At 38.3% G+C, this 23,988-nt stretch overlaps 3 protein-coding genes across 5 annotated transcripts; 1 reads left to right on the top strand and 2 right to left on the bottom strand.

Annotated features, from left to right (window-relative positions):
• Positions 1-452: 452 nt before the first annotated feature.
• Positions 453-3,683, bottom strand: LOC122664440 (probable lysophospholipase BODYGUARD 3). Of its 3 annotated transcripts, none has more exons than XM_043860249.1 (4): positions 3,054-3,683; positions 2,602-2,945; positions 2,261-2,439; positions 453-785 (listed from the first exon to the last, which is right to left on the bottom strand). In XM_043860249.1, the coding sequence occupies exons 1-4, from the start codon at positions 3,643-3,645 to the stop codon at positions 455-457; spliced, it is 1,446 nt and encodes a 481-aa protein (XP_043716184.1). In that variant the 5' UTR covers positions 3,646-3,683; the 3' UTR covers positions 453-454. The 3 variants fall into 3 exon arrangements, with proteins under 3 accessions (XP_043716184.1, XP_043716182.1, XP_043716183.1); XM_043860247.1 differs by having other exon boundaries at positions 2,261-2,460; positions 3,054-3,682; XM_043860248.1 differs by having other exon boundaries at positions 2,261-2,460; positions 2,602-2,936; positions 3,054-3,682.
• Positions 3,684-13,567: 9,884 nt separating this feature from the next.
• LOC122666103 (GDSL esterase/lipase At5g41890) lies at positions 13,568-15,465 on the top strand. The gene is made up of 5 exons (XM_043862212.1): positions 13,568-13,829; positions 14,064-14,212; positions 14,343-14,594; positions 14,742-15,000; positions 15,218-15,465. The coding sequence occupies exons 1-5, from the start codon at positions 13,568-13,570 to the stop codon at positions 15,448-15,450; spliced, it is 1,155 nt and encodes a 384-aa protein (XP_043718147.1). The 3' UTR covers positions 15,451-15,465.
• Positions 15,466-23,089: 7,624 nt separating this feature from the next.
• Positions 23,090-23,786, bottom strand: LOC122666102 (putative nuclease HARBI1). Its single transcript, XM_043862210.1, has 2 exons — positions 23,657-23,786; positions 23,090-23,574 (listed from the first exon to the last, which is right to left on the bottom strand). Exons 1-2 carry the CDS (start codon positions 23,784-23,786, stop codon positions 23,090-23,092), a joined length of 615 nt encoding a protein of 204 aa, XP_043718145.1.
• Positions 23,787-23,988: the final 202 nt, after the last annotated feature.

The following is a 23,988-nucleotide window of genomic DNA, read 5'->3' as shown; positions in this document are numbered from 1 at the left end:
CAATACATGGTAGAGCTAGTGCTATCCATTAATTAATGGGTCTAATAACAAGTAAGTAATAAACAAACCACTGTATTACTTATCCATCAATTTTTTTTCACTTAAAACTTTAGGTAATTATCATCAAACATCTCTCTCTAGAATTTAGAATTTAGAATTTAGAATTTAGAATTTAGAATTTATGGGTGGTTATAATCACATGGGGGCCAGCTGAGTTTTCAGCATTCATTCACACTTGAACCAGCAAGATCGAGATGGATGAAATTGAGAAGAAGAAGGAGAAAAGATATTCAGGGTTTCTTACTCTCTGCAGTGCATTGCAGTGCAGTGCAGTGCATTGCAGTGCAGTGGGGTCGGTCATATATCCGCCCCGTTTTCTCAAATAAATAAATAATAAGAAGGAACGGTAAGTACGTACGTACGTACGTACGTCGACCATCAAGGCATCCATCAATCAACCACGACTGGATTTCTTCTTCCAGATCTCCTCAAGTTCCCTGGCAAAAGCTTTCTGTCTTCCCACAACGATGGTGATGTGATCTTTCTTCTCGATCACCTTAACACGAGCTCTTGGTATTTTAGTTTGAACTGCGTAGCTACAGTCCACTGGGAGAAGTTCATCGTCGCTTCCATGGAATATGGTCACTTCGCAGTCCAGCCTTTCCCGGACGGCATCCAAATACTCATTCACTTTTCCGGCACTCCCACAGATGATGTTGTGTAGGGTATGCCATGCAGCGTTGTGTGTGTGACAAAAGAACCCCTCCATCATATACGTCCTTATCCTGTAATTATCTTCTAATTATTAATTATATATATAATTTAGCATATACAACTTTGAAAACTTGTGCACACAATCCTCTCCAGTCACACTTGTGAAACAAAAGAAGAAAAGCTATGGGGTCAGTCCAACCAACGGTCTCACCTCTAAAGCCCCACACCCTTGCTTTGTTTCACTAATACTTTCAATTTGCCATTTAGAGATCTACTACACATTAGTCGTCTATGGATGGCCCACCGAATTGAAAGATCAACATCTACAGGGATTGGATATAGAGAGGCCCATTCTTATTATTTCAAAAAAAAAAAAAAAAAAAAAAGATATAGAGGCCCATGTATATGGACTACAGCTCAATGGTATTACTTCACAATGTGAATTCTGTACTTGATATTATAAATACTAAGTACCTTCTTTTGACTATTGATATTATAATATATCTTTCTATCTTTTAAGAGAAAAAATTAATGACATATGTCCACGGTGTCGGTATCATGTGCTTCCTCCGTGACATATAAATGATTAATGTACGAGTTGTGTTTGCCACCCTCTCTTATGTTCCTATTGGCTTAGGCCTTAGTGTGGGGAGAATCCTATCACACAATGGCAGCGTGACGTGACGATCCCTTGCCCATTCTAATTTAGTACCCTTTCTCCCCTCTCCATCATCCTAATACACTTACCAAATTAGGAACGGCTGTTGGAGGATGGAATTTTCATATGCTAGTGCTGTACTAATGATGACAAACTTAAGGAAAGAAACCAGAAAATCTGTTAGGCACTTAGGCTCTCCCCCCCCCCCCCCCCAAAGATGTAGAATTAACCCCTATACTCTAAAAGGCTAAAATCCAATCGAAAATTCTCTTCCTTGGTTAATTTCCTAGTTTGCCATGTGGCTTCTAGACAGGAAGGATGAAAATTCCATTCTCCCTTTGGTAAGGTGAACAAAAGCTTAGTAGCCCCCACCTTACTCTAAAAAGTAAAAAGTAAAAAGTAAAAATAAAAAAACAGAGGCGTGCGTTCTGTTGGGAGTCCAGACCCTCTTCAACGAGAGTTAAACAACCGGAGTTCTCCATCATGTGGGACCTAACACTCAAACCACCTTGGGGCCTATCTCTATCCCCTATTCTCCCTTCCCCCTAAAAAATTATCTGTCTCCATTTATCTGTCATTCCATTTTTTCCATTACATCTAATAGGAGGATTGGATCCCACTCAGGCAATGTATTCAAGCAAAGGATAGGATGGTCATTTTCATCCCTATGAGATGTAATAGAGAAAATGGGAGGCAGATAAATGGAGACGATAAAGATCTCCCCTATTAAAGCTCTCCAATCACATTTCTTCCCCTAGTCCTCAGGATATTAAAAAACAAAGAGAGGAGAATTTCAATTTCAATTTTGACTTTATAGTGTATTGGAATTCCAATAGTAGCTGGTGGATGTGTCATAAATCTAATTAAAAAGACATTTGGGGTGGTTACCTGTTTCGGGTGACAAGTTTGGTGAGAAATTCCCACAAGCGGTGGTTCTTGCAGATAAGCAGGCAAATCGTCCGACTGATATGTTCGTACCAGCAAGCAATGGATGCACCAAAAGCTATTGGCGGCCACACTCGCCTTGGTGCCACCTTTCGCAGCACGTATTGTGTTGCCGCTTCGCCCTTAGGCACTGGGAAGTATGGCTTCATGCGCCACACACACATAACCCACAATTAGTTAACTAACGACGACAGTGATTAGTGGATAAGCCAATTATTTAACAGAATACTAAAGAAGAAGGAATAGAGAGAGAGAGAGAGAGAGAGAGAGAGTGAGACACTTACGGGTGCTAGTAAGGTTAGGGACTTGACAGCACCGGGATGGTTGACGGCAAGGGCAAGTGCGAGAATGCAGCCTAAGGAGTGGGCTACTATGTGGAAGGACTTCACCTTGTAAGGCTCCAGCACTGATCGTTGGATCATTTCTACGTGCTCCCTTAGCGTGTAGAGAGAGTCCGTTGGCTTTGGACTTCTCCCGAACCCAAGCAGATCCACAGCGATTAACCTGTATTTCGATTTCGCCTCCCTCGAAAAGTTTGGAAATACTGTCTCCGTCCAAAATTTTGAGGATGAGATGAATCCATGAATGAATAGCACATCTTCTCCTGTATCACTCTTGTCTGCCATTTCTGCTTTTTTTTAATTTTTTTAAAAAAAAAAAATACCCCAAAACTATAATTAGTAATAACTCTTAAGAAAAAAGGTAACATAGAGTGAAGTGAATGAATTGGTCACACCTTTAGGGCCTTCGGCTCGGACGAAAAGGGTCTCTTTGCAGGAGGAAGAGGAACTCCAAGAAGTGCAGGTAATACAGTCACAGTCAGACCATCTTGGAATGGGATGGGATCGCTGACCACCGATTTTGCCTTGTAGCATCTCAACAATGGTGGAGTTGATGGTGAATGTTGATCTCAGGGTTCCATTCTTGTTGCTCCTCTCGCGAGTTCGGATCGTTGTGGTGGCTTCAATCTTGAGGCGTTTTAGTTCCTTCACAGTTGATTTCGAGAGATCCGAAACCAAAGAAGGACGGGAGTAGAGGGTATCGGAGAGATCCTCCCACTGCAACTTACTTGAACTAAGGCACACGATTTTGGACTCCCCCTGCTCAGACACTAAGATCTTGCCGCTGCTCGTGATTGCTTCTTTGGCCGAAGAGCAATAGCAAGGCTTCCATTCTGCTTCGATCAAGAGATCGGTGAGCTTGTAAAGAACACAAAGGAGGACGTCGAGGAGGTCCAGCAAGGTGAAGACAATGAAACTCACCACGTCGTTAGTGACTCTCCCCGTCACCATTAACACCGATCTTGTTGCAACCATTAAACCACCCATCTCACACAGACAGAGAGAGAGAGAGAGAGGAATAGGAGGAGGAGAAGGAGCTAATCAAACAAAGAGCAGTGGTTTTACGTTTACAAAGCACCCATTTGAGGTCTAATATACCTAGTAATGCCCCTCCTAATCTTACCCTTTTCTTTGTATTTGTTGCCTTAATTAGGAAAAAGCCACATCAAACGCATAAAAAGAAATCCTAAACAAATAGGGCATTGGACTCGGATGGTCTTTGTTTGTGTCTTCCGTCTCTCTGCAGTGATGGGGCTATAAACCCACCATGCACCACCACCACCACCACCACTACCACTTTGACGAAAATAAAAAGTGAAGTCTCATTTGATCCCCCAAACGCGTAAGAGAGAGCTTCTCTTATTAAAAGGTGGGGTAAGAGAGGTTAAGAGAGAGAGAGAGAGAGGAAATTTGGTTTGGGCTTGACACGTACTAACTGATAGCAGATAAATGAATTCATTGTTCATTAAAATCGTTTGTTGGCCAAGGGAGAGAGAGGGTAGGTGGTGGTTGAACCTCCTGGGGAGAAAGTAAGAAATCTCAGAAATCTCTCTCTCTCTCTCTCTCTCTCTTACACACAACTACAAAGACTATTAACATTACTGCCATAAACTAAACTAAAATATTAAGCAAAATTTTAAGAGTTTCTCCTCGGCTCATATAATGGCTAAATCTACTAGTTTCTAGTTTTCAATTCCTTTCCCCATAATTCACATAAACTCTCTTGGAGAGATTCAGGTTTTACACTTCAAGCAGCAGAACACAGCTGCCCAACTTTTTTACCCAATTTAATTAGTTTTAGCAAATCCATTCGTTTAAGACTTGTTAAAAGTGTCGGAGTGAATAGTGAATAAGGACCCCTCCCCCCCCCTAAAAAAAAAAACTCCAAAGGTCTAGTATTTATTACAAACTGTCTTGGCCACATGACTCCCCCCCATCCCTTGAGGAATTAGGAAGCAATAACCACATTCTTTTCCACCCCCATCACCGTCCTTCACCTCCCTTTTAAATGTTGATGGAAAGTATTGCTTCATTTTCTTATGTCTTAAGATCTTCATAAATAGAAAATAAATTCGAAAGAAATAAGGGGTAGAAGACTAGAAGAGAGGGTGTTCGAATTCAATTAAGGGTCAATTGGGTTTCTTGGTAGATCAATAGGGGTCAATCGGGTAGGGGCGGAGAGGGGTTGTGTTTTGAATGGTGATGATACTGACCATCATTTCCTGGGGTGGGCCAAGGCCCCATGTGACCCATTTGATACAGTCTGTACACCGTATTACATTCAACTTCCCGGAAAATATTTGGCTGCAGCCTGGATTGCAGCCATGCTCCTGCTGCCTCCAAGTGTAGGCGCAAACTTGGAATAATCTCTTTCCCTCCTTTAGGTTCACAAATATCCTCTTAGGTTTTAATATTTTTCATAATACCCTTCTAGATTTTAAATCTGTGCCTACAATTGGGACAGCTTGGAATAATCTCTTTTCCCTTTAGGTTCACAAATATCCTCTTAGGTTTTAATATTTTTCATAATACCCTTCTAGATTTCAAATCTGTGCCTACAATTGGGACAGCAGTAACATAGCTGCAACCCGGGCAGCAACTTCCCATTATCAACTAGCCTTCTATCTTCTGAAAAATAAAATAAAATAAAAAAAAAGGGGAGGATAAGAGGGGGTGGGGGTGGGGACAGATTTCCTCTAGCAATGGTGGTGTAAAATTTTGTAAATATGTTTTCCCACGTTATCTCATGTGAGTTTCCCTTTCCTTTATATCTATAGAAGTGGTTACAAGCTGTGGTTTGTTACAACAAATAAGAGATAAATTTATAGAAGAGTTTTACTGGAAAACATGATCAGAATTGTTATGGACGTCGAGTGACCAAATCATTTCTAATCACGGTGATAAGTCAGCTTGATGACGTGGCTTATTACACCCCCTCAAGCGCAATTGGGGATCAGCCACAGTAAGCTTGGTACGGATAGTTCTTAACCGTGAAATAGCAAGTGGTTTGGTCATAATATCGGTAGTCTGGTCTTGAGTGGGAATTATTGTAATTCTACGAGCTTCTTAGCGACCTGATCAAGAACAAAGTGGTAGTCAATTTTCATGTGTTTGGTGCGCGTATGGAATACTGAATTGGCCGCAATATAGGTTGCACCGATGTTGTCACACCAAATAATCAATGGACATGGGGGAGAGTAGCCCAGATCACAAATCAGATATAGTAACCAAAGTAGCTCAGAAGCAGAGTTAGAAACACACTTGTATTCGGATTCAGTATTAGACCGGGCCACAGTAGGTTGCTTTTTGGAGCTCCAGGAGACCAAGTTGGGGCCAAGGAAGATGCAAAATCCGCTGGTAGATTTCCGGTCATCAGGGCAATCGGCCCAATCTGCATCAGTGAAAGCAGTGAGTGTAGTAGAATGGATTTTCTGAAGCCAAAGACCATGATGGAGTGTGGCTTTGAGACAACGGAGAATCCTTTTGACAACCATCTAATGTTTTGTGGTTGGACTATGCATGAACTGACAAACTTTGTTGACGGAGAAAGCTAGATCAGGTCTAATAAGATTGAGATGTTGTAGGCCACCAACGGTGCTGCCATACAAGGTCACATCGTAAAAGTGTTGTCGGTGTCCTTGGATAGCTTGGAAGTGGATGTTGCCATTGGAGTAGAACAAGGTTTAGCATCTAGCATGTTGGTGCGGTGGAGTAACCTAGCAGCATATTTGGATTGGGATAGATGTAGCCCTTGGGAGGAACGATGAGCTTCAATTCCCTGAAAATAGTTCAAGTGACCAAGATCCTTAATAGCAAATTCTATGTGGATACCATGCCCTAGGAGCTTGTTTGAGACCATAGAGAGTCTTGCGAAGGCGACACACATGAGTAGGGTAACGGGGCTCCACGAACCCCTGAGGTTGTCTCATAAAAGCCTGTTCAGTAAGGTTGCCATGAAGAAAGGCATTCTGGATGTCAAATTGACGGAGCGTCCAATTATACATGACAACAAGCGAGAGAACAACCCTTATTGTTACAGGTTTGACAACGGGGTTGAATGTTTCATCATAATCTAACCCAACCTATTGAATGAACCCTTTGGCAACAAGGTGAGTTTTATCCCGGCCAATGGTGCCATCAATCCATCATCCTTAGTAAAGTCATCAAGAAATAACACATAAAAGCGATAACCACAAGTAGAAGTAATTGGTGAGGGACCCCAAACATCAGAATAAATGAGATCTAGAGGACCAGTGGAGACCGAGGTGGATGCGAAAATAGGGAGCTTGTGACTCTTGCCCTGTTGACAAGCATTGCACACCGAAAACTCTGTCTGATTGGTCATATGTAACTGAAATGAACTGATTACGCTACGGATGGTATGGAGGGTTGGATGCCCCAAACGATTGTGCCAGTTGGTAAGGGATTTGCATTCTCCAGCAAACACCTGTGGAAAAGGTGGTGTAGAGGAGATATCAGATGAGTATTTGAGCCGGTTGGACCAGCAGAAGTCCAACCGGAGTGGTCGGAGGTATTAGGGCAAAATGCGACGCATAATATATCAAATCAAAGATCTCAAGTAGCTCTTCAGGGAAAAGGAGTCAAGACACCAAAACCTCAACGACATTGTTTGTGAGGGAAGGTTCCTCCATTTAAGGAAACAGGAGTTGGCATGACAATGCAATTCTTATCACTTACTCTTTCCAACCATGTCCTTCTCTATTATAGGTATGTCTTGCTGGTCCTTTGTGGATAGAATCCCTTGTGATAAATCATCTCCTTTGATTTGGGGATTGGTTCTAATATGACAATGACACATTTTGATAATGACGTAATGATATGTCACATTCAAATTATTTTAATTTGAAAATCCTTCTATATCCCTATCTTAAAGAATTTTGAGGATAAGAAAAAAGGAAATTAAAAGAAGGTGTCGTGTTCTAAATACACCTATAGAGGTGTCATTCAAACTACTCCCTTAAAAAAATTCATGTTTTTTGTTTAATACAAAGTGCAATACAATATTCATAAAGTGAAAGCCCCATTTAAGCTAGCTCATATAGTTGAGATTGGCCCCAAAATTGACAACGCATGTGGTTTATTTAGGTTATTCAAGCATAAAAGGTCCAAGTAGAAAAACTAACCACTTCAATGGGATTGATGGCTTCGCATTGTGCTTCAGCTGGCTACTTTGTCATTAAAAAAGATTTCTACGCAGCCACAATTGGATAAGAATCTCTACATAGGATCAATATCTTAGCATATAATGGACAGTTTTAAGAAATTCATCTATCAGATAGTGAGGGAAATCTTTGAATTATCCATATAAAAAATTTGATGGAATATCTCAATATGTTGACTTTTTCTCTTTTATTATTTTTTAATCATTTCATTGGTGGAAAGCGAATCTGCATATTTTATTTAAAATTGAATAAATAGAAACTTGTGAGAATTAACCATCTATCAAATTTTGTAAGTATAGTTGAATGGTATAACTAATCATTTTTTGACAAAATAGATTTGTGAATTCTGTCATGTGACAATTTTTTTTTGTGGGGATGAAATTAACCCTTGGATAGACAATGACATCGACAACTTGCACATGATTTTTGAGTACCAAATTGCCAATTTGACAAAATATATATATATTGGGGAGAATGGGTGTTGAATAGAAATGTAGTAAAGAATCCAATTAATTGATAGTGATCAGGTATGAAGATGTACAAAAAACCAATTTGGATCCCCTGCTGCCGTCTACCTGTGCGGCCGACATGCAACCTCACACAGACAGGGTGTGTACCTTGTATGCACCTGACCTGGGCAAGATACTCGGGCAATGGGTAGGGCGGTCATTTTGTCCCTGCTTGTGTGAGGCTGCACGCCAACCACACGGGCAGGAGACAACAGAGGATCCGAATCCCCAAAAAATACTAGTGTAAGTAGAGAAAAGGTAAAACCAACAATTTAAGGCACCTTCTACTTATGCTTCTATAGGGAAACTTCTTAAAGCGAAGGCTAAACCAACAATTAAGGCACTTCGCTCCTTATAGTCAAAACAAAAGCAAATGCCAGGGATTAAAAAAAGCAAGAAGGTGCTTTGCATAACTCACATAGTAATTAAGGGCTTTTTATATGGCCTTCCTCCTAGCAATTTGGATTCTCTGCTGTCGCTTGCCCGTGCGGCTGGAGTGCAGCCTCACACAGGCAGGGCATGGACCCCACCCAGATAGGGTGCTCAGACAATGGGTAGGGCTGTCATTTTGGCCGTGTCTATGTGAAGCTGCACGCCAGCCACACGGGCAGCAGTGGATCCAAATTCTCCTAGTCTTTGGCTTGATAGAGTAGAGTTTGGATTGAAACATCTTTTATTCCATTTTCATTCGTTCATTTGTTTTCAATTTCTTATTATTTTTTTGTTATGTAGAACTTGACTTTTAGAACTTTTAAAAGCCTTGTTTTTGCTATGCCATAAATTTCATTAGGACCGAACCTTACGTACGTGAGACGATGAGAGTAGAGGATTTGGGTCTCATTGTTCATAGAATTTACGTCCCACATATGAGAATGGATCATCTGCAGGACGACAACCTTAAAAGAACACCTGCTCAAGTGGTGAATCTATGCATCAGAGAAGTGTCGGACTGCTCCAGAATAGAAGGTGTGAAAGTTTGTTCTGTTAATGAGCTGATCCTAGCTAGAAGACTGCGGGTCCAGATCACCAAACCTCGAGCCAAAAATATTTTAGAGGTGTACTGGAAACATCCCCCTACAGGCTGGTGGAAACTAAATATTGACAGCTCATCTTTAGGGAATCCAGGATCTTCTGGAGCAGGTAGGATTTTCAGAAACCATATGGGCTCTACAGTTAGATGCTTCGCATCTTTTCAGGGGGTTGGAACAAATTCATGGCAGAGATGGCGGCATTCATGGTGGGAATACAGGAAGCCCGGAATCTATGCATTACCAAGCTTCGGATCGAAAGTGACTCAGCTGCAGCAATCTCTGCAATCCTCTCTAGCAAGATCCCATGGAACTTAATGCAACGTTGGTGGTCTATCTCTACTTTCCTGGACTCTATTCAATGGAGGATCACACATTGCTATCGAGAAGCTAATGTAGCTGCTGATGCCTTAGCAAATCACGCAGCAAAAAGCAAGAGTTCAAGCTCTTGGCAAGGTCCCCCTGCCTTCATCACTCAAGCTGTATTCTGGGACGCTATAGGCCGGCCTAACTACAGATTTACTTGACATGCTCTGTTGAGCTGTAAGCTCCCCTTTGAGGGGTTGTTAATTTGTCAAACAGTATTATTGTAACAATCCATTTTATTATTTTTATATTAATATATTGCTGACTTTTAGTGGAATAAAAAAAAGGATCATCTGCAGGTACCAACGGGGGAACGTACATCTAAGAATCAATCAGATTTTAATTTTGTTTCTAAATAAACCCCTCCTCTTCTTGTAATTGACAAAAATAGGACAGGTAGTTGGTTCTCACATGTACAATCACTTGTTGGTACTTACGGAAGGAACGTGTAGTAGATAGTAGGGTTGTATAAGATTGCTTAATTTTCTATACCGATAGAGCAAACTAGATCAGGCCTTTTTAGATTTTGAGGTTTGAATCCCTTACGTTGGCAAGGGGCATGTACAGGATGAACCACTGAAGCCTTATTCCTCGCGTCATAATGGTACAGAGAGTAGAAATCAAACAGGAAGAGAACCTTATTAACTTATAACTCTAAAATCTTTTTTTTTTTTGTCTGGGAATGAAAAATTGTATACTTCTTCGTCTCTGAAGTCTGAACCTAATTCTAATTAATCTCTCTCTCTCTCTCTTTGGGGGGAGGGGGGGTGCCATTAGTCACCTCTTTTTTCAGGTTTGGGGTGGCCTGGGGTGGGGATTCCCTAGGGGGGAGGCGGCTAAATCATTTCAATATAAATGGATTGTCTTTCTGACAGAGCTGATCAGAAGGTACTAATTTTTCCAAGAAGTAAAAAAACAAAGAAATATAGAATAAGTAAATGGAGCCAGCAATAAATAATAGAACCTGGTAACCTCTCATTTTCCACTAAAATCTAGTTCTAATAATATTGGGCCATTTGATTTGATCTTTCAAGTTATTTATCCAGGGGAAGCTAATTAAGGTACACTATTCTTCTTATTATATGTAGATATATCATTATTGTTCTCCTTCTTTGGAACCCTGGACTTGTAGCCTCTTGTAATTAAGGGGCTCTGTTCTGTTCTCTACTTTTTAGATGACACATGAGGATGAGGATGTCTAGCTTTGTTATCATCATGAAGTGGGAATTCAGAATTTGGACGTGTTTGCCCTATCTATGCATGACTTGACCCTTACTTGGTAAAGAGTAGAACAGTCGGGTAAGTAATTAACCCCGCTAATTCAGGTTAATTCAGGTTAATTCAGGTTAATTCAGGCTAATTTAGGTTAATTTAGGTTAATTTAGGTGAATTTGACCTATCTCATGCCTTGGTAATTTAGGTTAATTTGATCCCGCTAGTCTGAGAATGAAAAGTCGATGCCATGCATGAGAGGAGGAATTAAAATTAATTAAAAGCAATAGTTCCGTGACTCCTTCATCTTCATCATAATGAAGGATTGAAGGTGATGGCTCTGTAACAAAGAAAAAATCCTTCCCACGATGCTTGTCTTCTTGACATTTAATTCCCTACATCATGCATAATGAACCATTCATGCACGCATATAGGAAATTTTAAATTTTTAGTGATCAACGCACAGTAAGTCCACCAATTTCTGGTGAAGGATTGTTACAGATTACAAACACAATCCCTATAATTGAAAGAGATATTTGTGTATCATTCCAATGGTCAGAAATATGTTGGAGAGGTCGAGGCAGTGATCGAAATGGATTTGATCAGAGCTTTAATTAATTCTGTCACTAAATTTCTTTTCTCTATTAAGTACTGTTGTTAAAACAAACATCAAAGAAATACAAACAAAAAACAATGGAGATCTCTCAAGAACACCAAAAATGGCAGCAAGAAATCTCACCTAAAAACTTTAACTTGTTTTTTTCTTTCTTACACAACAAAACAAGAAGACAAATAAGTACGTACTCCTCCAAACGGATCGATCCATCGGGTTGGATCGTACTGTATTATGGCTGCCAATGAATACCCCCATCATTTGGGTCGCCAACAAAAACGTCGAAGCAGCTGGTCAATTATCAAAACGGGTACAAGAATTGAAGACTCACATAACAAGTCTTCATTAGATATATGCATGGGTCCAGCTAACTGGCTTTTTGACCTTCCCTTTTAAAGTTTTGAAACAGGTCTTGTGCCGTCTATGTAATCTAGTTTGGGTGGGTGAATGTATTTCGTGTAACATGAGGAATGGATATATGGAAATGTTTGATAGATATTAGTGGTTTTTTCAAAACACTGCATGCATTGTGCCAATTAAGTTTCATTGTCAAAACCAACAGTTTGGTCTATGAATGCTGCCCCACGTACTATTTTCTTCCAACATCGATAAGGTGATTTGGGATTCTAGCTTTTAGATAAAAAGAACATCTCTGTTAAATTTGGCATCCTTGTGACTAATTAAGCGATGTTGTGAACAACAACCCATCTACAAAATTTAGGCTCAACGGACATCTTACAATACACCAAATTGGATCCCGCCACCTAATTCTTAACTTTATGATTGGAAAACTCCAAAAGAGAGAAGACATCATAATTTATATAATAATGTTATATGCTAAGAATTATATATAAGATTTTCCCTCCCTATAAATAATTACAAATGAGAGAGCAAAAGAGATTTAATTAGCCAGATTTGAAACCAATTAAGTGCACGAGATAATAGGTTAATTTGGTGTCACTAATAGGTCTCGGTGATCGATCTTGGTCATCGATATCTGGCTGAAATAAGTTGAAAAAGCCAGTCCTAAGTTCTAAATATATTCAAGGATGGCTTTGGATTTTTGCACGGATTGTTTGTAGTTAGGGAGACGGTTATCTAAGCAAGTGACATAGGGAGCACATCAATGAAGAACTATGAAATAGTTACGTATATAAGGGATAGAAAAGTCATTTCACATTTGAAGGAGAGAGAGAGAGAGAGAGAGAGGATGCTAAGATTTTTTTCCCTTTTTTTCTCATAGAGAACCAATTTTCGCAGCATTGTGGATGGTGGATTTAGTCATTTTTTTGGCATCTGTGGCATTCTTGTTTAAGTATGTCTTTAAGTTTAGTGGTTGCAACCATCTTTTTTGCTTTCACTTGTACGAAAGGCGTCTCCCTAATTGTCTTTTCTTTTGGAGTCCATTTGGACATTCTATATATATATATATATATATATATATATATATTACATCAGATACACAGTCTTGGGGAACAACAATGGGTAAATATAGCAAAAGAAGAGTTCAAAGTAGAAATTAAATCCCAAAAGTGCACGTGAACAAAGTGTTTTTTCATTTGAAAAGCAGAAAAGATGATGAACAAAGTCTGTCTGTTGGAGTTTCTAAAATTAAAATTAAAATCAAATCACGCTTCCTAGCTAGCTAGCTTTTCCCTATATATGATTCTAAGCAAGCAAGCAAGCAAGCAATAAACCATTGGATGGAGAAGGTGAATTGACTCAATCAATATATAATTAATAATGAAATGAGGACTACGAAGGACCCATATGTTAGTTGTAAGTTATGACCGATTCTTAATTATATGTATCTCATTCCATTCCCACCTGCTTCGTCTCTTACTTGAAAGTGACTACTACTACTACTACTACTACTACTACTACTACTACTACTACTACTTACGTACGTACGACGGAAGTAGTTGGTTGTGAAGTGATAAAAAGGGTCAGGATCGAAATAGCTTCTCAGGTTCAGGAACAGGAACAGGAACAGTGAGAATGTGTATGCTAAATGCTTATTCTCTCTTTACGATATTCACTACTACTACTACTACTCTTCTCTCCCTGCACGTATATCCATCCACCTGTGTATCTTTTACTTCTTTCGTGTTTGGAGACTCTTTAGTAGATGCCGGAAATAATGACTATATCTTCACTCTTTCTAAGGCCGACTCTCCTCCTTACGGCATTGACTTTGCTCCCTCTGCTGGCAAACCCACTGGAAGGTTCACCAATGGTCGAACCATCCCCGACATAATAGGTACAACTACTACTACATACATCCATGTTTTCATTTCATTTTCATTTAATTTTCTCCCTTCGATCTATTCTTATATTATTATGGATGGAGGTACTCTCACCACCATTCTCCTATTTCAATAATCTTATTCTTAATTATGTTTTATTGTTCACTTCAAGTAGGGTTGGTACAAAAATGTAAATTAATTTCACCATTTTTTAAATAAATAACTAATTGATCATGTACTAATAACAGGTCAAAATCTAGGAGCCAAGTCATTTCCTCCACCCTATCTCGCCCCTACTAACACTACTACCACTACTACTGATGATTTGATTCTCGGAGGAGGCCTTAATTATGCTTCAGGAGCTTCTGGAATCTTAGAAGAGACTGGATCCTTGTTTGTATGTACATATACATATATATATATATATATTGTTTTTACTTTTACCCTTTCTGCATGTGAATTTAATTTTCTCTGTAAAAATTAAGCCTAACTCATTAATTAATTATAATATAATTACATACTCACAGATAGGAAGAGTTCCACTAAGGGAGCAGATTAACTACTTCGAGCGAAGCAGAAGTTACATGGTGAGGTTAATGGGGGAAAATGGAACCAAGGAATTCTTAAAGGGAGCAATGTTCTCTGTGACAATTGGATCTAATGATGTATTGAACTATCTCCAACCTCCCATACCATTTCTTAGCAGGGAAGATAAGGATAAGGTGTCCCCTACCCTACTCCAACATTTCTTGGTTTCCAACTTAACCTTACATCTTAAGGTACACAAAATATTACATAAATTTATATCCTACCTAAGATGAATTAAAGAATAGGTAGATTTGAACAAAAGGCACCCACGGTACCACCTACATTTGATCGAGATTAATTAATTAATTGCTAATTGTTTCTAATATGAATTGAATTAGCAACTACATAAATTGGGGGCTCGAAAATTTGTGGTCGCCGGCGTGGGGCCTCTGGGATGCATACCGTTTGTTCGTGCACTCAGCTTATTACCAGAAGGGAGATGCTCATTCCGGGCCAACAAATTGATACAAGGCTATAATAAGAGACTGAGGGAAGCACTTCATCGTTTAAATCAAGAGATGGGACCTGAAGCCATTTTTGTTTATGCAAATTCTTATGACATTGTTATGGCAATCATACGAAACTACCCACACTACGGTACGTGACCTTCTATTACTTAATTAGTTTTAAAAAAAAAAAATTAAAAAAATCTCTTTGATTAAAATAAGAACAAATTAAATTAAAAATTATTCCAAGGCATTTTAATTATTTTGATGAAGCAGAAGGAGAATCCACCAAATTGAATTCTAGGATGGATGATAATTATGTGTACTAATTAATTATATATAGTGCTTGATTGGCCACGTACTTGTAGGTTTTGAGAATGCGTATGATCCATGTTGTGGTGGAAGCTTCCCACCATTCATTTGCTTCAGAGGGAGTAATGCTGAAATAAGTTCTTTCTTGTGTGCGGATCGATCAAAGTATGTGTTTTGGGATGCGTATCACCCCACTGAAGCTGTTAATATCATTATTGCAGAAACACTATTAGACGGAGATGGAAGTATGAGTACTCCGGTGAACATTCGTGAACTCCAAACCTTATAATCCCTAACTTCAATCATATATAACCCATAATATATATATATATGTTTTCTTCAAATCTCTGCTAAGATTTGTGCCGTAATGTAATACTATTACATTAGTTGTTAGTAGTTAGTAACGATAAGGGGTGTGTCTCCTCCTGATCCTGATATAGGTTAGCTTAGCTTAGCTACTTAATATTTGTTGGTTTAACTCTGTCTTTGCTCCTATCGCCTCTCTCTTACTTTGCTAGTTTCAGATCCTGAGTTGTTACAAAATCAGTCAGAATATTCAACTTCAGCCTCCATAGAATTAATATATATTATAATGGTTTTCATATCTTGTGAGAATTGTAGCTCATCAAACTAAACATTTGCAATCAATATTAATAAAAACTTAATTGGAAAATGAAGGCTGCCAGTCTGTGTGGCTCCTGTGCCTAGACACAGGAAGGGTGAAATGATCGCTCCATTCCCCATCCCATGGAATGCAAAATCTCACTCTTGTTGGATGCTCCTGTGCACATTCTCATTGGCCGACCCCTGCACTGGTGTTGGGCCCAGATAGCATGGTAGTGATCCCCCTTCTAAACTTAATATCTACAATCCTTTAAGAATTAAGAAGACAAGGTCGTTATAAAGGCAATCCAAACATTTGCCACATGACAAATTGAAAGGGATCTAAATTTTATGGACTAAGCTAGTGGACATCCCAAGGTCCCCTACTCATATCTAAAATTTCAGTCTAAATAGAATATGGTGTCAAGTGGCAAAACAGAGGTTTGAAAATTCAGTACTAAATGGGAGAGTGCATAATAATGGTTGGAATACCGTGTGCATATATGCCATTATGTGATATGATATTTGATTGAATTATGTTTTGATTTTTGACACGTGGTAGTATTGCCACATCATCATCCATCCCACGTGATACAATGTGGATGGGAAGGCTACTCAAATGAGCTTCAATTCCCCCTAACATTATTGTATTAATTATACTTAATTAGGAAAGTAGTAAGGATTTTGGAATGGAAAGTAGGACCTCTTGTTTCAACACGCTTGACAGAATTAAAATCCATGGATTTCAAGATCAAGCTCAAATAAAATTTATTTGTGTAAGGAAAATGAGATTATTATTATATTTTAAGTGGGGCATGCATGCAGTAGGGACGAACCTTAATTAATTAGCTCTAAGATTGGTTCAAGGCCGGCATGCAGTAGGGACGAGCCTTAATTAATTACCTTTAAGATTGGTACAAGGCCGGAAAATATATCGTTTTCAATTTCATAGAGTATTGACAGCTAATTACGTTAATGTCATATCAGGGGTCACAATGTTCCTGGAATGACAACCAAAAAGATTAGAGTGGTGTTAATTAATTAGGAGGAATTAATAGTAAGTGTTGAAAGTTCAACTTCCAGTACGGTACTACTATACTGTGTCCCACCAAAGGGACTAGATACCCACCCAAAATGCAGGCAGGTCAGTATCATTAGGAGAGAATAAGGATCCCTTTATATGGTTCCACGCGGTTCATGCCTCCATCACTCCATGGCCTTTTAATTCTCCATTTAGCTTAGTTTCATTAAAGATGGTTTTATTACCTGTAACTATCCGATTATTGTTCAATATGGCTCCATCAATTTGTCTTGAGACCCACCATTAAGGAAAGATATATATATAGCTCATAAGCTGAAAGCAAGAGCATGATTGAAGGTCAAAATGGGCTGTGATAGCGATTATAGGATAATACTACTGGTTATGGGGACCAGTTAATTAAAAGTTGCCTGAATCTGGTTCATAACAAATTCACGAGTGTCGCTAACTGAGGCCTTCCACCTATCCGTGACCCTGACCCTGACATGAAGAGGCTTTTCTGGTGTAGGAGGCTTTTATGTTTGAGTTATTACTACGCTTTCGGTGGGCAAACCCCACTGCTAGCCATTGTTGGAAAATCAGATTTTTTCTTTTTTATTATTTGACTTGTCTTGCCTTAAACCTAATGACTCTAATAATCGAATAAAGAGTCATGTTTTTCATTTATATTAGAGATGTTTTATGGGATTTTTTTTATTATTATTATATTTTTTTTGGCTTTAAGTCATGTTGAGGAGAGAGAGAGAATTCTTATTATCAAACTCTCCACGCGCAAGGTGAAAACAATAGTTTCACATCATATATGAAGGGTCGGGAATATGGAGTGTTTATAGGTATTGGACACCCTCCTCTTTAGTACTCCACTCACACTAGTGATAGCGAATAGAATGTGTTAGAAATCTGTAACAAAAAAGGAGAGGACAGAAAGATGAGTTCCTCAACAAAATAAGTGATATCGAGTCAAAATTATGATAGGGTCAAGGTGTGACCATCTAGAGGAAGAAAACATGAAGAAATTAAAAACTGACCAGACTCAAACACATCATTTGACTTGGGTAAAACCCTCAATTAATCACTCAAAATTTTCTCCCCATTCTCCTAGTGTAGGAGGAATCTTCCATGTCACACTAGTGATAGCGAATAGAATGGTACATCTATATGGGCCCACAAAGGTCGTTGTATGACTGTGTGGCTCATACGCCCAAACATGAGAGCTTGCGAAAATGTTGCTCTGTACCTCATGAAATAAAAAATTGCATTTATGTTAATACCCCTTTTCTCATTGACCCTTACACTGGTATAGATGTTAGGCCCTTACACTGGTATAGATGCTACACAACTAGACAACGATCTCTTGCCCAAACAAGTATATATGACTCTTGACAAGGTTTAGTATATATATATTTTTTCTCAATTAAACCGAGTTGAAATCTAATTTTCCGTCAATACTGTTTTCAGGCTTGTCCGTGTCTTAATCGCTCTAATCTATCATACGGAACACATGGTGCTCTCTGGTTTAAATTTTCCACTGGAAGTGACGTATGCAAGTTAGAAAGCAGTGTTAGGATAGAATCTCTAACAAAAGAATCAGCTAATTGGCTATTTCGGAGCATGGAATTTAATATTCATAGTTGTCTCGGTTTCGGATCTGGCGGAAACCAAACATAAGGACAAAACCCATGGTCGAAAGTCGAAACTGGGCTTCAACTGACTGAGAGGCCCACGTCCAAACCCCAATTTGGATCCTCTACTGCTTTGCTGTCCGGCAGGACTGTGCTGTCTAGACATGGTGCGGTGTGCAATGACCGTCTCATCCCTGCCCGAATGCCTTGTCCGTGTGGGGGTAAGGCGATCATTACAACCCTCACCATGTCTAGGCTGCATGGTCCTGCCTGGCAACTAGGCAGTAGAGGATCTGGATCCATCCAAACCCTACTAAAATGAAATCCGACAGAGTCTCGATTTTGGGCCGTGAGTTCCTTCAGGACATTAACATATAAACTATGTAAGTGAGGAGGACTACTGCGGACTATATTCATTCAACGGCTACATCTCCAACCGTTACTGAATATTGATGATACACAGCTTTTAATTCTCAAACAAGGTCAACTCTTCTCTCCCCCAACCCCCTCCTTATAAAAGAAGTCAATTCCATTCAATGAATCAAAAGCTGTGGATTCCCGAGAAGGGCATGAATTGAATTGAATTGATTCATGGAGACAGACAGTTTATATATATGATCATCGTTGACTTCTAGCAATTAACCACCACGATAGACAGACGAAACAAACCTATACAAGGGATGAGCAAGCATTGAGCCAGCCCCAAATTTGACAGAAAATATTCTGAGATTGGGGGGAAATCGTTGACCTGTTTATTTACCAATTTCTATGATTCTGCAACACTACTCAGAGAGGCAGTCCTCTTTCTCCTTACAGATTGCTATCGTTGATTGGTCTCTCTCTCTCTCTCTCTCTCTCTCTCTCAAGTCCTTGTAGCTGGGTTGCACTCAGCCAGGGCTTAGTGAGAATCAAAGTAATAGTCATGAGTTTTAAACCCACCCACAAATCTCAATGTTGTACAGAAAACCATAAAAAGAAGAAAAGAAACAAAGAAAGATCCATGATATATATCCGTCGGTGATCTATCGATCTGCCTCTAAAATGCCTGTGATCGAGTGTGACAGGCAAGTGTATAGATAAGTAATACCAGCCAGTGATCGAGACTCCAAAGTGCAAACAAATTAAGAATTTAATTACCTGCATGCAGGGAGAGCTGCGACTGCACAAACAAAACCATGCAACAATATTTAAAGAGGCCGGGAGTGTTGGAAGTTGGGTTATAGACGGACCCATCAACCAAACTAGTCTTTGGCCGGTTGTTGTACCAAAAAGCAGGAAACTCTGCTTTGTTGGTCATTTAATTAGTTATTTATTTATTCTCCAAATCAGAATCAGAGGTGACAATATATATATATACCCTGCTGGATCCTTTAGTCTCAATACTCTATATATACCCTCTAGATGGTAATTAATAAGACCTGATACATACAAGGTTAATTAAAGTGATATAGAAGATCGATCTGAACCTTATTACTGCAAGCTGCCTTTGTAACGAAATTGGTACTCCGCTGTGAATGTTCCATACACGAGATTCAATTGATCACATGGATGAGAATAAAAACTAAATTCAAGTCGATCAAAGCCACTGGAGATCAGTTTTGCTTCTACTGCATATATATATAATATTGTAGTTACTTAATTTTTTTGATAATCCATTTGAAGGAATGTTTGATTTGAAAAAACTAAACTTTAATTGGGTTTAATATCTTCATAACCTATCAATTGTCCTCTACCCATCATCCATTGTTAATTCAAGCTCAAGTCAAATCCATTTGTACCGTTCATCTGAAATTTTTTGTTTCAATGGAGTGTTTTGGAAAAAAGTAGTCTCCGGCACCATATGCTGTAGAATGTTTCTTGAAATTTTGTTTGTGCTTTTGCCTAGTCTTGCAATACAAGATTGGAGGTTAAGTAGATGATAACTTCTAGCTTATAGTAGATTAACTAATAGTTGTTGACATTATTTATCTTTAATCTTGTCGATCTTGGCTAGAAATTTGTAATGAGAATGCGGTTACATTTCTTCTGCATTGTAAAAGGGAGAAAACATTCTTTTTCTTGAGTTTTAATATTTCACATATGACACCATACCTCTCTAATCATGAGGGTGCTTAAATATATAGGAAGTAGTTTTCTGTCCGGGAGCTCTCTCCTCCTAGAAACAAGGGGGCAGCGGTATCTTTTCATACAAGGAAGACAGATAGACAGGATCATGGGAGTACCTGGCTGAGGCCACACTGCCTGCAAGACACAGTTCTTTTTCCCTAAATATATGTACCAACAAATTTAAGGATGATCAGAAATTAAGTTGATATGAACATTTAGGGTCGATCATATGAGTTGGGATCACGTGAAGTTCACTTGCGAGAACGGCTCATAGTCGTTCAGATGGAATCCACTCCATGTGGGTTCCACATAGTGGATTCTATTTGAACAACTGTGAGCCATTCTTGTATATTCACATACGTGAAGTGATCCCGCCTTGGTCATACTGTGCATCTGTGTTTGCAAACTAGGCATCGTTGTGAACTACTGATATGACAACAACATTGATTACTTGTCGAACGCAAAGCTGATGTTAGGGTTAGTACCCCTTGGCTGAAATTTTAATAGTAATGTTATGACTCTATGGGCTGTCGTTTGCTATGTATTGTTGGAATGCATTCTAAATTAAATTCACATCTTGAGATGAGAAAACAATTTTCTATAATGCATATATACCAAACACAGTCTTAATTGATTTCATTGGGTCGGTCTTTAATTTCTAGAGAATAGATCGATATTTATATCACTAGCTTAGTGCCTTAATAGTTAGGAAATCTCTTTTCAAGTAAATTCGCGAGTCGCTACTTCTACAGTTCTACTTATTAATGTTTTGGTTAAGCCTTGGCCACTGCTTGCCAGCTATCTACACCGAATTATATTCAATTGCTTGAATTCATTAATTAATCGAAAAGTTCCTGTGAGGTGAGATTTTTTTTATTTAATTATTATTATTATTTTTTTACATGTATGTGATTCCATATGACGGGAGCCTCATGCACGCCTTTTATGTGATTCCACGCACCTTGATGTACCCAATAATTTGTACACATAAATTTTATTTTTTTTTTAAAAATCAAAAAGAGAATTTAGCTTCTTTTTTTTTTTTTTTTTTTTTTTAAATGTAGGAATAAAGCAATTATACGTCTTGGGTGGCCAGAAGCGTCCTGACAACTATGACTTGCAAATGGAGAAGATTTCCTAAGTTGTTTTATAGTGCTTTTGGTATGTATTCTTGGAATATATTTTAGTCAATATATAATGCATCTTAAGATGATAATTTTCATTATTTTTATCATCTCAAAATAAAGTATTGATCTAGAATGCATTGTAAGAATGCATACCGAATGCAGCATTAATTTCTAATTTTTATATTCAGTCAAGCTAGCTAGGATTGATTCCTATTGACCCTAGCTTTCTATGGTCATTATGAATCAGTCTTACTTTTATTTTTTTGATAAATGAAATAGTCTTACTAGGTCTATCAATGATGATTGAGAATGGCCTTTCTATATTATGTTAGATTTAGAATTTCTTTCGTTGTGCAGTGCATTCTTCTACCCTTCTCTCTTCATTCAATTCAAAAATCAAGTTAGCACTTACAAAAATCTCAGAGCTAAAGAGCATGGCGGTCCAAGTCCTCTTCAAGGCATAATATTGAGAATGCTCATTGAATTAGTAATTCAATACGAGATCAAATTGTTTTTTTTTTTTTCAAATATATATAATATATGGAAAAAAAAAGAAAATTGTTTGGTCACATGATTCCAACAGAGGAGCACATGAAATTACTGTACGCATGTTCTGTATCGGTAAAGTCTCCCTTTACTAAAACAAAAATGAAATTACTACTCAGCCCCTCCCGAAATAAAAGAGTCTCATCTGTATTGATTTTGGCTTCCCACTCTGATGCGGGGGTTACACGACCAAGCAACAATCTCTTGCCCTATCCATCAATACTCCACTGATCTCAGACCTAGTCATGCATACAGTTATCACACCTCATGCTTTACCGATTAACGGTTTCAAAATCTGATTTTGTTGCTATTTTCTTGGAATAGTAATTCATGTTGAATTCTCATTTTCAACCTATTTAGCGATCAGATTTGGTTTCCTGTATCAGAATGACCACAATAAAATAAAGTCAAAATGTAAGTGCGCGTTTGGTAACGATTCCGTTCTGAGAATAGCTTTCTTCAATAAAATGATCTTTTTCTGTTTCTTCTTTGAAAGATCATTTTTGTCCTACTGTTGGGCATTTGGTAAACCTGTTCTAAAACTGTTCTCGGGATCATTCATAAATCAAATGGTGTTTGGTAAAACATGATCTGGGACAAAAATTTAAAACTATTTACATAAATGCCACTGTGTTTTTCCTCACCAGTCAGTCTCCTAATTTAATACTATTGCCCATATATATATAAATGCCAATATATTTTACATCACCAATTTCATCAATATCCATTTGACTCCTTAATAAACAGTAACAAAAATTTAAAGTTTTACATCACTAGTCTCCTAATAATTAAAATATTACATCATAAAGACTAGAAATCAAAGTCAACTGAATTTCAAATATGACAGACTGTGTTCATTAAAGATAGTAATTAAATAACAACCACTTAAATTGGAGCAAGACAGTGTTTTCTAGCCAACACGTTTGTAAGTCGGTTCCTAATATCGTTCATCTGTCTGGCTTGTTCCCTTTGACTCAATGATGAGGGTCCATTATACTCTTTAGGAGGTGGGTTTAACTCATCAGGATCTGGTTCAGCTTCATCTCCACCAAGTTTGGAAAAATCTTTATCTATTTTTTGTTCATCTCTAATGTAGTTATGTAAACCACAACATGCAATGACAATGTTTCCTTGGGTCTTCACAGAAAAATGATGCGTCTGTCTTAAAAGCAAAATTTTGTTTTTGAGAACTCCAAATGTACGTTCAATGACATTCCTCAAAGAGGAATGTCTGTAGTTGAACAATTCTCTAACTGTTCTTGGAGTTCTTCCCGCACCTCTATAATCTGGAAGATGATATCTCTCACCTCTGAACGGTGTCAAATATCCTGTTTGATTCGCATAACCAGAGTCTACAACGTAATATTTGCCTACCAAACAAAATTACAATTAAAGTGATATATAATATGCATCAAAATATTCTATTTACCTTTTAACTGTATAAATAGTCACCTGGAGGTGGATGAGGGAAGTTAAAACTTGGATTATTTCTTGCTGATTCAAAGACCCGACAATCATTGGCACTACCTTCCCAGCCAACATTCACAAATGTGAAGTGCATGTCAAAAGAACAAGCACACATGACATTTTATGTTGTAATTCCTTTTCGATTTCGATATCGTGTTTGATCTTCCATCGGTACAATAGCATGGATATGAGTGCCATCGATGGCACCAATGCAATCCTATAGACATAAATCATTATTAATTTAGCTAAGTAAGCAAATATACATAGTTGAATATGTAATTGAAACATTCAATTTTGATTACCTTGAAATACGGATA

Source organism: Telopea speciosissima, chromosome 6 (genome assembly GCF_018873765.1).
Source record: "Telopea speciosissima isolate NSW1024214 ecotype Mountain lineage chromosome 6, Tspe_v1, whole genome shotgun sequence".
In the NCBI taxonomy this organism is placed as follows: Eukaryota; Viridiplantae; Streptophyta; class Magnoliopsida; order Proteales; family Proteaceae; genus Telopea; species Telopea speciosissima.
Note: the sequence above shows the minus strand (reverse complement) of the source record. Positions and strands in the feature narration are given on the sequence as shown.